Raw genomic sequence first — 14,081 nt, forward strand, 5'->3', positions numbered from 1 at the left:
CCTAAAATGTTTTCTTTTTCAATGCGTCTTCTGCAGGAAGGTGTTGATCCTAAAAAAGTGGATTCCCTTTCCACTAGCTTTGGCTTCCCTGTTGGAGCTGTTACTTTGATTGACGAAGTTGGAGTCGATGTCGCCACTCATGTAGCTGAAGACCTCGGCAAAGCTTTTGGTGAACGGTTCAAAGGAGGGGATGTGGAGCTAATGAAAGCCATGGTAGACAAGGGCTTTTTAGGTATGAGTTGCCTGCTGAGGGATTCCCTAAAGTTCAATCTCATGTACCAGCGTCCGTTTTTCTTCACTTGTGCTTCACATGTTCTTTGCTTGGTTTTCAATTACTTCATGGCAATGGTATATTTATGGATGGTTGTCCATAGGATGGCTTGTTCCTTTTAAGCCAGGGGTCTCCAATGTCGGCCACTTAAAAATTTGTGGACTTCAACTTTGTTGTGTGAATGGCAATGATTGATTTTTAATGCTACTGGGGTTTTTAGATCACTAGTTTTAAATTAATTGGATTAGGATGTTCACATTATTTTTTTATATGTTGAAAGTCGCTCTGAGTCCTCGGAGAGGGGTGGCATATAAATCCAATAAATAAAATAGATAGATTAGATAGATAGATAGATAGATAGATAGATAGATAGATAGATAGATAGATAGATAGATAGATGATAGATAGATAGATAGATAGATAGATAGATAGATAGATAGATAGATAGATAGATAGATAGATAGATAGATCCCAGCATCCCCCAGCCAGCAAGCCTCTGGAGAGTTGAGGTCCATTGTCCTCAAATTGTCAAGGTGGAAAAATATTATTATAAAAGTAATTTGGGAGATGACTGAGTTAAACAGATTTGCAATGACTTGGTCATGCCATATATTCTGCTTTTGTTATTGTTAGGACAGTTAATACTAGAGAGACCGGGGCATGAGTTAAGTCACTTATCAATCTGTCAGAGCTGAAAGTCTTCAAAAAGTTCAAGTTTCATAGACACGATGTGGTAAAATTGCTATCGGCTGCTACTGTTGGTCACAACAGTTTTCCACATTTATTGTAAATTTGAGCAATTGCTAAACAAAGCAGTCAGTAAGTGATGGCTACCTTTAGATTTTTTAAAGAGGAAAACAGTCACTGAATTTTAGAATAGAAGAATATTTCCCCACTCCCTACCCCATTCTACTTTCCAAAAGGTAGAGTATCTTTTTGAGCTTTCCTGTATTTATCTGATCAATGTTTGCCATTTTTAATATTAAGTGCATCCTCACTATCCTCTTATGTTTCATTTGACAGGCCGCAAAGCAGGAAAAGGCTTTTATCTGTACAAGCAAGGCGCAAAGAATCGGGATCTCAATAGTGGAATGAATGCAATTCTAGAGAAATTCAAAACAGTTGCCAACCCAGAGGTGTAAGTGGGAAAAGATAGGTTTCCTAAATAGATACTGCATTCCAGAATAAGGCCTGATCATTGTCTTTACTTATTCCCTGCAAGCATGTAAATACATAACAGCTGCCGTATGGAATTAGAACATTGTCCATTTAGCACAGGGGTGTCAAACTCGCATCGGCCTCACGTGATGTATTATGACTTTTCCCCCCTTTACTAAACTGGGTGAGGCTGTGACCAGCGCATGATCCATCCAGCCCGTGAGTTTGACAGCCCTGATTTAACACAATTTATTTAACTCTACAGTGTTCCCTCAATTTTCGTGGGTCCGAACTTCGCGAAAAGTCTATGCCACGGTTTTTCAAAAAATACTATTAAAAAAAATACTCTGGTTTTTTTTTGCACACCCAGGGTTTTCTGGGGCTGCCCAATGTACAATACTGGGTGTTTTAACTCTCCTCCCCCCCCTCCACCTTAATTGTCCTGCTTCTTTAAATAAAAGATCCGTTTCTGCTCCAGCCTTCCAGTCCCACCCCTTTAATTCTCAGAGCATTGGTACGCTCCAGTTAAAGCCAAGCCTTACTACCGCCTGCCGCCACCGCAGTGAGCGCAGCAAAGCCTCCTGCTTGCAGCCCCGTTGCCCCTGTGGGTTCTGGGGGTAAGTAAAACCAGGAATGGAGGAGGGAGCAGAAATTTGACTTTTGCGGGCGGTCTTGGAACGTATCCCCCGCGAAAGTCAAGGGAACACTATAACTGGCCATATTTCAGATAAATGGAACTTTTCCTAAATTTTGCTGTCAGAAATCTTTACACATTTTGCATGCAGAACATCTCAGAATTGACACAGGAACTTCAATGCATGGGAAAGCATTGAAAACCCAGTCCATTAGTTTGTATAGTCCCCAACAGAATAGTACCAGATCCGGGAGAAGTGGAATTGTCTCTGGTGTGAATGGACTGCACCAAAAGCCGCAACATTTGAGCATACATTCATAGAAACATAGAAACATAGAAGACTGACGGCAGAAAAAGACCCCATGGTCCATCTAGTCTGCCCTTTTACTTCAAATAAAAAACTACTAGCTCCAAAACTAGATGAATATTCCTTTGAAATATAAATCCATATGCATGTTAGTTTTCTCCTAAGTATTGCAAATTTATATTTTATATTGGATCCTAGTCTGTTTTCAACCCTTCGGTAAAATACTAAAAATGGGCTTTTGCCATCGGCTGTTTTCTGAAATCCAGTTAACTGAAAATTGCTGAGAATGATCAGCCCTGCCACTGGATATTAGTCCCCACCTTTCGCTGTCAGTGGCTTGTGCCTCTTTGTTTCAGCTGCTGTATTTCCAGTCTGGCTGTGAAGGTGGTTAATGAATTACTGCTTCCCTTCCCAGGTCTTCAGAGAACGATATCCAAATGCGTTTGGTGACTAGGTTTGTGAATGAAGCCATTCTGACCTTACAAGAGGGCATCCTCAGTAGTCCTGTAGAAGGGGACATTGGAGCTGTATTTGGACTAGGCTTTCCACCATGCCTGGGAGGTGAGTTTTGTCATTCAGCAGATAATTAATCAATGCCTTTTATATAGCTGAGGGGTTGAAAACAATGATGGGGGGAAATCTTACAAGCACCTTTGGAAGTGGTAGTAATTTGGGTTGCATTTGTTTCAATTGGTAATAGGATTGCCTCGTTCAACATTATAACTCCTTCCATAAAGAAATACTTCTTTGAGCGCTTGCAGTTAGGCATTAATATTCAAACTACGGAGACCTTTCTTAGCAGCAACAATGCAATTTTTAGATTTGTATTTTACATTGTGTTTACTTTTGCTGTGAGCCGCCCCGAGTCTACGGAGAGGGGCGGCATACAAATTTAATAAATAAACAAACAAACAAACAAAACAAACAAACAAACAAACCCTACAGTATTCTTGAGGATTACCAAGAACTGGTAATAGTTGAACTGTGGTTCCAGGTCTTGCTGTCCAGAAGTACAGTGGTACCTCTACTTACGAACTTAATTCATTCCATGACCAGGTTGTTAAGTAGAAAAGTTTGTAAGAAGCAATTTTTCCCATAGGAATCAATGTAAAAGCAAATAATGTGTGCGATTGGGGAAACCACAGGGAGGGTGGAGGCCCTGTTTCCTCCCAGGAGATTCCTAGAGAGGCCCCATGGAGGCTTCTCCCTGCCTTTTCTGGCCCTGTTTGCTCCCAGGACATTCCTAATGAGACCCCATGGAGGCTTCTCCTCACCTTTTTCGGCCCTGTTTCCTCCCAGGAGATTCCTAGAGAGGCCCCATGGAGGCTTCTCCCTGCCTTTTCTGGCCCTGTTTGCTCCCAGGACATTCCTAATGAGACCCCATGGAGGCTTCTCCCTGCCTTTTCTGGCCCTGTTTGCTCCCAGGACATTCCTAATGAGACCCCATGGAGGCTTCTCCTCACCTTTTTCGGCCCTGTTTCCTCCCAGGAGTTTCCTAGAGAGGCCCCACGGAGGCTTCTCCCTGCCTTTTCCGGCCCTGTTTCCTCCCAGGAGATTCCTAAAGAGGCCCCACAGATGCTTCTCCCTGCCTTTCCCGATGACAGTTTCGGAGGCTCGGATTTATAAGTGAAAAATGGTTCTTGAGAAGAGGTAAAAAAATCTTGAACACCCGGTTCTTATCTAGAAAAGTTCATAAGTAGAGGCGTTCGTAGGTAGAGGTACCACTGTACAGGCATCTTGGTGTCCTCTGAATCTGTTGAACTGCATTTCTCTCCATTTCATGCCATTCCTTTTGCTGTGTAAAGTTCTCTGTGGCTTTAGAATTTGTAAGATGGAATTTGAATGCCTACACAGTGAGTGTATCCATTTGTTATTCACCTTCCAAATTATTTTTTATCACATACCTAAAGATAGAATAATGCTTGTAACCAAGGTATAACCCACCTTTGTCGTCAGGCATGGGGGAACTGAGATATCTCCCCCGGGCCTATACAATTTATGTATGGTATGTTTGTATGTATGTCTGCTTAATAATGGGGTTTTTTAAATGTTTTAAATTGTAAATTATTAGATTTGTTATGAACTGTTTTATTGTGTTGTGAGCCGCCCCAAGTCTACGGAGAGGGGCGGCATACAAATCTAATAAACAAACAAACAAATAAATAAATAAATAAAGGCAGTCGAGGCCAGCGTTATGAAATAATTTTGGCATAAAGACCACATTAAGGAAATCTTAACCTTCTCCTCTTCCTCCCTCCCTTCTGTGAATGTTGTGGCAGGCCCCTTCCAATATGCAGACTACTTTGGGGCCCAGCAGCTCGTGGACTGCATGAAGAAGTTTGAAGATGTCTACGGGAGTCAGTTCACACCATGCCAGTTGCTGCTTGACCACGCCAAGGACTCCAGCAAGAAATTTCACAAGAGAACTGCCTGAGTGGGCATCTGCTAACCAAAAAGAAAAGGGGAAGACCTACAAGACATCTTCGTATCGGAGGGCTGTGGGTTTTAACTCTTTCAAGTGCCTTAGTTATTTAGGCACTACTACTTCCTGGTCCACCCCTCATCAGGCTGAAAGTTGATTTCCCCCACTATCACGAGACAGAACGGGGAGGTTTCTGCTCAAAGTATGGTACTTTTCAGGCCCATTGCAAGGAACTACTCATCGGAAAGCAGATGTAGCTTGCAGAAAATTCATAAGAATAAATTCTAGTGTATTGTTCTGTATATAATTTTGTCATTCATTCAGGGTTAGAACTGCTATTAAAGTGTTGGGTGGCTAACACAAGGTTCAGTTTAGGCTGAAAACCTTTGAGATGCTCTGTGCTCTAATAAGATTAATTTATCAAAGATCATTTGAAGATCTCCAGAGCATTCTGGAGAGCCTACTAATGCTTATAAGTAAGTCTCCAATAAATCTGATAATGCAGGGATTTTCAACATGGAGTTGGGATTTTACTTGAGTTCATGAAGTTTTACATACAATTTTTGTGCTATATCCAGGGCAAAACACAAATTATGCAAGATTTGCACAAAATATTTACATGGATCAAAGCAAAAACAAGCTGTGTAAAAATGAGTGAACTAGCAAAATCTATTCAGTGGGCATGCATTAGCTCCCAATATAATACCTTTCTGTTCATCACATTCCTTTAGGACTTTCAGCATATTTTCTTTTTCTTATGCACAGACAGAGGATTTTAACATTCTCTTAATTTTTTTCAGAAATGCTTTGTAATGTAGTGACAACATAGTGTTGGAGGCAGTATAATTAAATTCATTGGGGAGAGCTTGTAGCTTGAGGGCATCAATAGGCAGTTGGAGTGTATTGGCAAACCACATTGAAAATGTTTTAAGTTAAATGAATGGAAGTTGCCCAAGGATTTTTACTGAGACTGGAACTTCCTAACAAAAACAATCTAGGTTGGAGGTGGGGAAGCACACACAATACAGCATTATTGAAGTTTTTAAAACGTGTGTGTGTGTGTGTGTGTGTGTGGCTGTTAAGAGCTCCAAAAGTATCCAAATTAGGACAATTGGCTTTACACTCCAAAAGTAATTCCATGTATGGGAATAAACACTTGTCAAAACATTGAAGCAGATGAAGACATCTTTTTCCAGCCAGGTGCTTTGGGGAGTGAGGGGAACCTATCTTTTCAGGGTCAGCTGCTGGGAACACACAAGTAGGAGTACAAGTTGTGTGTTACCTTACTTGAAAGCCTCCTTGAGGTTCTCTCATTCTGTGAAAGACACTTGGACAAGAAAGGCTCTTAATCTGATGTAGCAGGATTGGTTTGGTTCGTTCTCTTCCCATTTTGGTTGAAAATAGCTGATATTCTGGTTGCTGTTGTAAAAAACAGGGGTCCCCAACTGCCTCCCCCCCAAGCCACAGCCTACTACCAGGCCTTGTGCCATTCAGAATCGGACTGTGGAAGTGGCTGAGTGTGCACGCATCCCTACTTGCACAAATAGCCAAGTGCATGCACGCACCATTTGCATTTGGGGAGGGGGGGCACAACAATTTGCCTGCCATTCACGCAAATTGCCCACCTCTCCCGCAGAACCATCCACCGTGCCACATCAGGCTGCAAAGCTAGAAAGGTTGGATAATAGATATTCAATTTCTTTCTGAACAACATATTCTAGGCACACATTTTTAAATAAATGTTTTATTTGATTATTGCAGTACTAAAAGTAGAAATGAATACACTGAACTCCTCTAGGCTTAAACCATTTAGCCCCATTTTTAGCTAAAAACAGTTGTGAAAGTTGTGGTCGTCTTAGGAAACAGGCAGTTGCTGCTGAAACGTGGAAAACTCAACAATAACAGGCAGGCAACAACAGAATGAAATTGCCAGGAGAAAGATTAGTAAAATATTCCTAGAGATTTGCAGGTGAGTTGGGTTTGTGGTTGTTTTTTTAAACCCACCAATTGCCTATGCATTATACTAAGGTGCAGTAAATAACTGCCACTCAAAAAAACAAACAAAATCACAGACATCTGGTTAGGAGCAAATTACATGAAACTCTCACTGGGTGCTAGGGAATTTCTGCATAGGCAAAACTAGGCTGCCCCAATATTCCATAATTGTAGTGCAGAAACATGACATTTAAGCCGCCCACAGTTGTTACGGTTTTAGCCCTTTCAGCAGTGCAAAGGTGCTTAAAAAGTTCAAGTGTTTAGGAAGGTGGCCTTATGCGGTGTCAGTGTTGTGTGTGAAAAAACAAAAAAGCAGAATCATCCAGCTTTTTACTACCCTGCGGCCCTTTGAATTGCAGGTGGGTGGACGCCACTGACAGCATTACACACCGATTGTGCAGAATTAGCACTTCTAGATTACTCTAAAACCCTTCTTTTGAGCCTATTCATTCTCTACGCGCAGGATGCTTTCTCCATAGGGCAACCCTGAAATTAGCCTGCAGGTGGAAATTGGGCTCTAAGCAATGTTGTAAAAACACAAATTGACATACTTGACATTATAATCTAGACCCCAGATTAAGGATCAGGGTTTCTAGGACAGAGATCGCCGGGTGAGTTCTATCCAATCCTCTTTAAAACCTTGTGAAGGCATTTGGGTAAAAGAAATGCAGTTACACTTGCTCTCTCTCCCCATCTCTCTCTCTGTATCATAAGTCACTGCTGTTACTTTTCCTTCTATATCAAGAGTCCTGCTCAAATTGATTGCCCCCAAACAATCATAAGGACACATATTCATTACCTGTCCCTTACTAAAACAAACCCCCTTCAAGCTAGTGTTATGTGAAACAATCAGAAGATGAATAGGAAAAGTAGGCAGCTTGGCTCTGGTGATTTTTGAGACTTGGTCAGAAAGTGAATACGTAAATCTCTTCCCACAAATTGGCTGTGTTGCTCTCCTCCTCTTCCACACTATCAAGACAAGAAATTACGTAAGGCAATAATAACTCTTCTTGCTAATCTTGGCACAAAGACTATCGATAGGAACGCATCATAAAGTATCCATGTGCAACTGTTGAGGCTTCTGTTTTGCTCTGATTTCTACCTTGCCCACTTCCATAAAAGGAAATTTGCAACTTCCTGCCAATTTCTCGTTTTGGTTGTGGTAAGAACTGACATCATTTTTAAAAATCCCCCGTTGCTCTTGGGTTCATCTCCTGCTATCATTTTTGAGATAATGGTATCTGTTTCGCCTCTCCTAATTTTATACTTGGGGGAAAGCCTGAATCTAACTCCTGCAGTATCCACAGAGAAATTTTCCCTCGCCAGTCTAGATCTTGGGCCTCCAGCCCTTGATGAACTGCATTATTTTTTTTACTTGAAGTTTGGTGAGATGAAAATCCTCCGATAGGATCTCCTCGGTGAGTTGCACAAAGATACTACCATCGATGCGTTCCCGGGCAAAGAAGCTGACCACGTCTTCAGACAGGCCGATGAAGCGCAAGGACCTAGATACCTCCTCAAGTGACAGCGCTGATAAGTCACCAGGAGGCTGCCAGGGGGAGCCGTCCCCATTCAGACGGGTGGGAGGCGCCTCAATGACCCCCTGAGCCAGGTAAAGGTGGGTGATGCCACCTTCAGAGCCATGGACAATGGTGGATGACAAAGGAGCTACCGACGTCCGAATGACAATATTTTCCGCCGTGTCAAAGGGTTTTGTTGAGCGAGGCGGTGGTGCAGGACTGCAGTGCCCCTCTGGGGAGGAAGTGCCTTCAAAGAGGTCAAAGGTGTCTAGGGAAGAGGCAGTTGTCTTCTGCCAATCAAGAGATTCCAACCAATCGGAGGAGCCAGAGGAAGCTGGACTGGAAGAATATGCTGGGTTGGAAAAGGGGTTAAGAGCCCCAAAGGGAGCAAAGCGTTTCTGTGGTGGCGGAGGCTTCAGGCGTGGACAGCTGTGGTAGCTCTTGATGGTGTTGGCATCACTGCTGCCCAGCAGAGGAGTGGATCTCCCGGTGGCCACGCTTGAGCCCGGATCATTGCACGGCCAAGGGTCAGACCACAAAGACATCTGAGCAGGTGGGGGCTGGGATGGCAACTGTGCTTGAGGGCTGGACAACTGCCGACTGGTGGATTCCCCAACTTTGCAATCACTCCACGTGCAGGGATAGCAGTACAAGGAGTAGGAGTCCGGCGACGGGGAGCAGCTGCCGCTTCGTGGCCTTGAACTGGCAAGCAGAGAAAACAAACAGTATCAGAGCTAGATCGAGAGAAATGGGATAGTGTCTTAAAACCACAGGGACAAATGTTTAATGTTTAACAAGATTTTTGTATGTCGCCCAACTCCAGTGGACTCTGGGTGGCTAACAACATATAAAACATATACAAGAACAGTTTTTTCCCAAACGCCGTCACTCTGCTAAACAAATAATTCCCTCAACACTGTCAAACTATTTACTAAGTCTGCACTACTATTACTACTAGTTTTTTCTCATCATTCCTATTACCCTTTTCCTCCCACTAATGACTGTAACTTCTTGCTTGTATTCTTAAGATTTTTATTAATATTGATTGTTTCCTCATTGCTTACTTGACCCCTATGACAATCATTAAGTGTTGTACCTCATGATTCTTGACAAATGTATCTTTTTCTTTTATGTACACTGAGAGTATAGGCACCAAAGACAAATTTCTTGTATGTCCAATCACACTTGGCCAATAAAGAATTCTAATTTTAAAACAATATAAAATTACAGTATAAAATAAAATATAAAAAACAGTCAGTAGCCCTGTAACATTCAAACGTTGGTCATTCATGGTCCCAGGTGCACCAGAAAAGCCAGGCCTTAATGGCTTTCCAGAGGGGATAATGTGTATCTCCGGGGGCAGTTAGTTCCAACGGATCAGAGCTGCCACAGAGAAGGCTCTTCCCCACGGGCCCGCCAACTGACATTGTTTGGCAGAGGGGACCCGGAGAAGGGCAACTCTGTGGACCCTTATTGGCTGCAGGGAAGTGTGAGGTAGAAGGTGGTCCCATAAATATCCTGGTCCTAAGCCATGTAGAGCTTTAAAGGTGATAGCCAACACCTTGAATTGCATCCGAAGACTGACTGGTAGCAGCAGCATCTAAATATGTGCCCCCCACCTCCAGGCTTTTGCCAATGCATTGTTCCAACTTCCTTAATTTGAAAAACCTTGTGCTCACTACTCCAAAGACATCCTTTGCCTGACAACAGAAAACTAAGAGACATTTCATGCACACTGAAATATGCAGTGTCCATAGATTTAAGCATATAAAAATCTCTTGAAAATGAAAAATTGCCATCATCCATCTGTTCTGCCAGCGTGTCTCAATCGCCCGTAATGGACAGGGTAATTAGTCCAGGAAGACACACACCACACGATAAAAAGGAAAAACCAAAAGTTTTTATAAACAGAAAAACAGAAACAGCTCCCTTTTTAAATGTCAAAGGGATTTTCTGGTACACACAAGGCACAGGTTAAATGCAGTCCAATTGCTCACCCAATAACTGGGAAATTGAGTCCAATTCTAAAGTCCAGAGAGTCCACACACACAATCCTGAACAGCAAAAACCACGATCTTGACGAAACAATGAATCAGATAAACTGCCATGAGGCTAAAACACCAGGCTGCACTTTTATCTGTAGCACTAATTACAACAGCCCCACCCAACCACAGGTGGCCTCATTTTCTCTTGTAATAATCCTTCAGTTGTTGTCTCCTATGCATCACTCTACGCATGCGTGGATGTGTCATTAATTCTTGTTCAGAATCCAGGGATGATACAGATGATTAATCTCCTCCTGGGCTGTCTGCCAAACTCCTCTCTTCCCTGTCACTCACGCTTCCTTGGTCAGAGGAGACTTCGTCAGCAGATTCTACTGGAAGCAAAATAGGCCTGCGGCATGTGGATGTCTCCCCCACATCCACATCCACATTCCTTGGGGCAGGAGCTGGGCCAGAGCTAACCACAACACCATCCAATATTGCTTGCTGTTAAAGAAAGCATTGCTGTCATTTTCATTCAACCCCTCTGACTTCTAACTCTGGAGGTTTCTTGCCGATCAAGTACATTATTAGGTGAAATATAAATGCCCCCGGGGCCAAATAGAAAACAAACTGTACTGCCCCTTTTTATTTATTTTTCCTGAGATTCATGTAAAGTTTAAAAGTGCCACGGCCATGGGAATAAGAGGTCAATGTTTTTACAAAGATTTGTAAAAGAATTCGAAACACATAATCCAAAATGATGGGGAGGCATAGTTCCTTTTATCAAAGCCATGCTTTTCTTCAGTGGAAAGATATTTTGTTTTATGTGCCTGATAGTGTTACATATAATTATACTTTCCATAATATTGTACATTTTAGGACATTTGCTTGGGGGAGAAGGAAGAACCAGCCAGCATCCAAACCCGAAGGAAAAGTGTTATTTATATTGTATAATTAACTCTCAGGATTAAAATTTTTATTATTTCCTGGTAAATATGGAAGTGTGTGCTGTCTCTTTCCTACATAAACCTTTAACAGAGCGCTAAATTTTCTAGCATCAAAGCAGGAAGATTCTACGCTTCCTTTCTGACACCTGAGGCTGCCTCCCTTAAAGGTCAACTAACAAGAAAAGTTCTACTCACATGGTATTTCCTTTCTTGCTGCTTAATTCAGCATGCTTGCACAACCCCTGAATCTAGCAATAGTAAGTGCACAGCTGACTCATGCAGCCAATTCAGTGATAAGAAGGAAAATCATTCAAGGCCTCTGGATCCTAGCCCAGAAGTCTATATTTTAAGACTTCATTCACAATAATATTGCATCTCACAGTACACAAAGAAAGACGATAAAGCAAATGCCTTTAAGCATATTGCAGTGCAGTGGTCCCTTGACTTTTGCGGGGGATACGTTCCAAGACTGCCCGCGAAAGTCAAATTTCCACGAAATGGAGACGCTCCCTTCCTTCCTTCCTTCCTTCCTTCCTTCCTTCCTTCCTTCCTTCCTTCCTTCCTTCCTTCCTTCCTCCCCCTCCCTCCTCCATTCCTGGTTTTACTTACCCTCAGAACCCGCAGGGGCAACAAGCTGGGGGATTGATTGATTGATTGATTGAGTTAGTTAGTTAGTTAGTTAGTTAGTTAGTTAGTTAGTTAGTCCAATACACAATGAGGGTTTTAGTGGGTACTGTATATATATATACATAGTAAAATACATGATGAAGGTTATAGAGGAGATACTCATAGTAAAATATATCTAAGAAAGAATAGAAAAGAAGATATAGTAATAGAACATATCAATGAAAGAATAGAAGAAGAGATATAGAAATAGAAGAAAGGTATAGGAGATATAGGAGAGTAATAGGACAGGGGACGGAAGGCACTCTAGTGCACTTGCACTCGCCCCTTACTGACCTCTTAGTCAGTGCTGCGCTCACTGCTGCCGTCTTCCATGGTGGTGGCAGCAGCACCGGTGCTCAAGGTCAGGGCAGGGGAAGCTCAAGGCAAAAGGGATCCAGGCCAGGACTTGAAGCCAGGATTCCAGGCTGGTCAGCTGGGAGGTCGGATGCTACCACTAAGGAAGACGGCTTAGGTGGGTGGGGGAAGAAGAGTCGGTGGCGGTGGGCAGCAGTAAAGCTCGGCTTCAAGTGGAGCGTACCAGCACTCTGAGAATTAAAGGGGAGGGATCGGGAGGCTGAGGCGGAAGCGGAACTTTTATTTAAAGAAGCAGGATGGCTTGGGGAGGCAGGAGGAGAGTTAAAACGCATAGTACTGTACATCGGGTGGCTGCGGGAAAACGTTCAAGTGTTCAAAAAAACACGGAGTATTTTTTAATTAATATTTTTTGAAAACCCGTGGTATAGCCTTTCCGTGAAAGTCGGACCCGCGAAAGTCAAGGGACCACTGTACTTTGTTCTTCTCCCCATTCTCATCTTCCCAACTCAGTTCCTACAAAGAAGGCTATATCTCACCACTCCCCCTATAGAAGCAATCCCAGTTCCATCACTCACATGTCATGAAGTCCAGATGAATAGTAGGAGAGGTTGGCACTGGGTGATACTGCCGCTTGGAGCTTGGGGAAGCGCACAGCCATTGGGGGGCTGGAGGTGGCCGATGTGTGGGCACCACGGGGTGGCACAGGGGGAGCAACAAGGAGACGACATTCCTCTCTCACCTATGAAAAGATTGGGGAGAAGAGGGTTATTTGCTGGGGTGAGGGACCAAATACTATCCAATGTATTTTCTGAAGTGGACTGGCCACATAAATCCATACAGACTGAAAAAGGCATTTTCAAAGACTTCAAGAAGAGCTATTCAACGCTTTAAAAAATCGATGTTTTTCCCCAAGATTACTTGAAAAGATATAGGGGTCATTCTTTCTCAAGTGGGCCAGGTGTGCACTTGACTGATTTTTGCAGCCTTATTTGAAAATAAACCATCACAAAAACAACATATATGATAGAAACAAATGTGCTCTTTCTAAGGAAATAAAAATGAAGATGACTGAAGGTGAGAAAACAGAGAGCTCTGTTTCATCAACTACAATAATCTTCATGAGAAAGAGCAAGTTTTTTTTCTATCGTTCTCTGTTTTCTCATCTTCAAACATTTTTTTTATTTCATTAGAAAGAGCACATTTTTTACTATCATATATGTTGTTTTTGTGATGGTTTCTTTTTAAATAAGGCTTCAATTTCACCTGGTCCACTTGACAAAGAATCACCCATAGAGGTGATTCAATTTCCTGCCAATTACCCCTTGTTTTTCCGACACTGGATTTACATCTAATCTTAACAAAGTAAAATGGAATGAAAATTACAGGAGATAATTTCATCAAGTTACAGTATATGAAGTTACATACCATATTTTTTGGTGAAAACTTGAGAGTGTCTTACACACCAAATGAAGCCCCCCCAGCCGCCACCCCCTTTGGCCTCTGCCTCCCAGCAATTTACCTCCTTGCAGCAAACAGCGCAGAGCCTGATTAGCACAAGTAACTGATTATCTGCCTCCCGACTAGCAGCTGATTGAAGCTGCAGGCAGATCCACATGCTAAAATGAAAGTGAAACTAAAGCTGCAAGGAGGCCAATTGCTGGGAGGGAGAGGCAGAGGCAGATTTTTATTTTCTTGTGCTAATGAGTTGCTGAAACTGGAATAATAATAATAATAATAATAATAATAATAATAATGTATGTTGGTTTTACAGTAGGGGTTTTTAACTGTTTATATTGGATTGTCATATGCTGTTTACTACTGTTGTTAGCCGCACTGAGTCTACAGAGAGGGGCGGGATACA

The 14,081-nt window shown here is 42.5% G+C and overlaps 2 protein-coding genes across 2 annotated transcripts in view; one reads left to right on the forward strand and one right to left on the reverse strand.

The window, feature by feature from the left end:
* HADHA (hydroxyacyl-CoA dehydrogenase trifunctional multienzyme complex subunit alpha) overlaps positions 1-5,094 on the forward strand; it is a 31,122-nt gene extending 26,028 nt beyond the window's left edge. The window contains exons 17-20 of the mRNA XM_070734922.1: positions 37-232; positions 1,295-1,409; positions 2,786-2,931; positions 4,650-5,094. Coding sequence (XP_070591023.1) covers positions 37-232; positions 1,295-1,409; positions 2,786-2,931; positions 4,650-4,804 — 612 coding nt within the window. The 3' untranslated portion in view covers positions 4,805-5,094. The remainder of the gene's footprint in view (positions 1-36; positions 233-1,294; positions 1,410-2,785; positions 2,932-4,649) is intronic.
* A 1,426-nt stretch (positions 5,095-6,520) lies between these two features.
* GAREM2 (GRB2 associated regulator of MAPK1 subtype 2) overlaps positions 6,521-14,081 on the reverse strand; it is a 45,463-nt gene continuing 37,902 nt past the window's right edge. The window contains exons 5-6 of the mRNA XM_070734928.1: positions 12,796-12,959; positions 6,521-9,009 (exon numbers count right to left, since the gene is read on the reverse strand). Coding sequence (XP_070591029.1) covers positions 8,115-9,009; positions 12,796-12,959 — 1,059 coding nt within the window. The 3' untranslated portion in view covers positions 6,521-8,114. The remainder of the gene's footprint in view (positions 9,010-12,795; positions 12,960-14,081) is intronic.

The sequence above is a fragment of the Erythrolamprus reginae genome, chromosome 1 (assembly GCF_031021105.1).
Source record: "Erythrolamprus reginae isolate rEryReg1 chromosome 1, rEryReg1.hap1, whole genome shotgun sequence".
Lineage (NCBI taxonomy): Eukaryota > Metazoa > Chordata > Lepidosauria > Squamata > Dipsadidae > Erythrolamprus > Erythrolamprus reginae.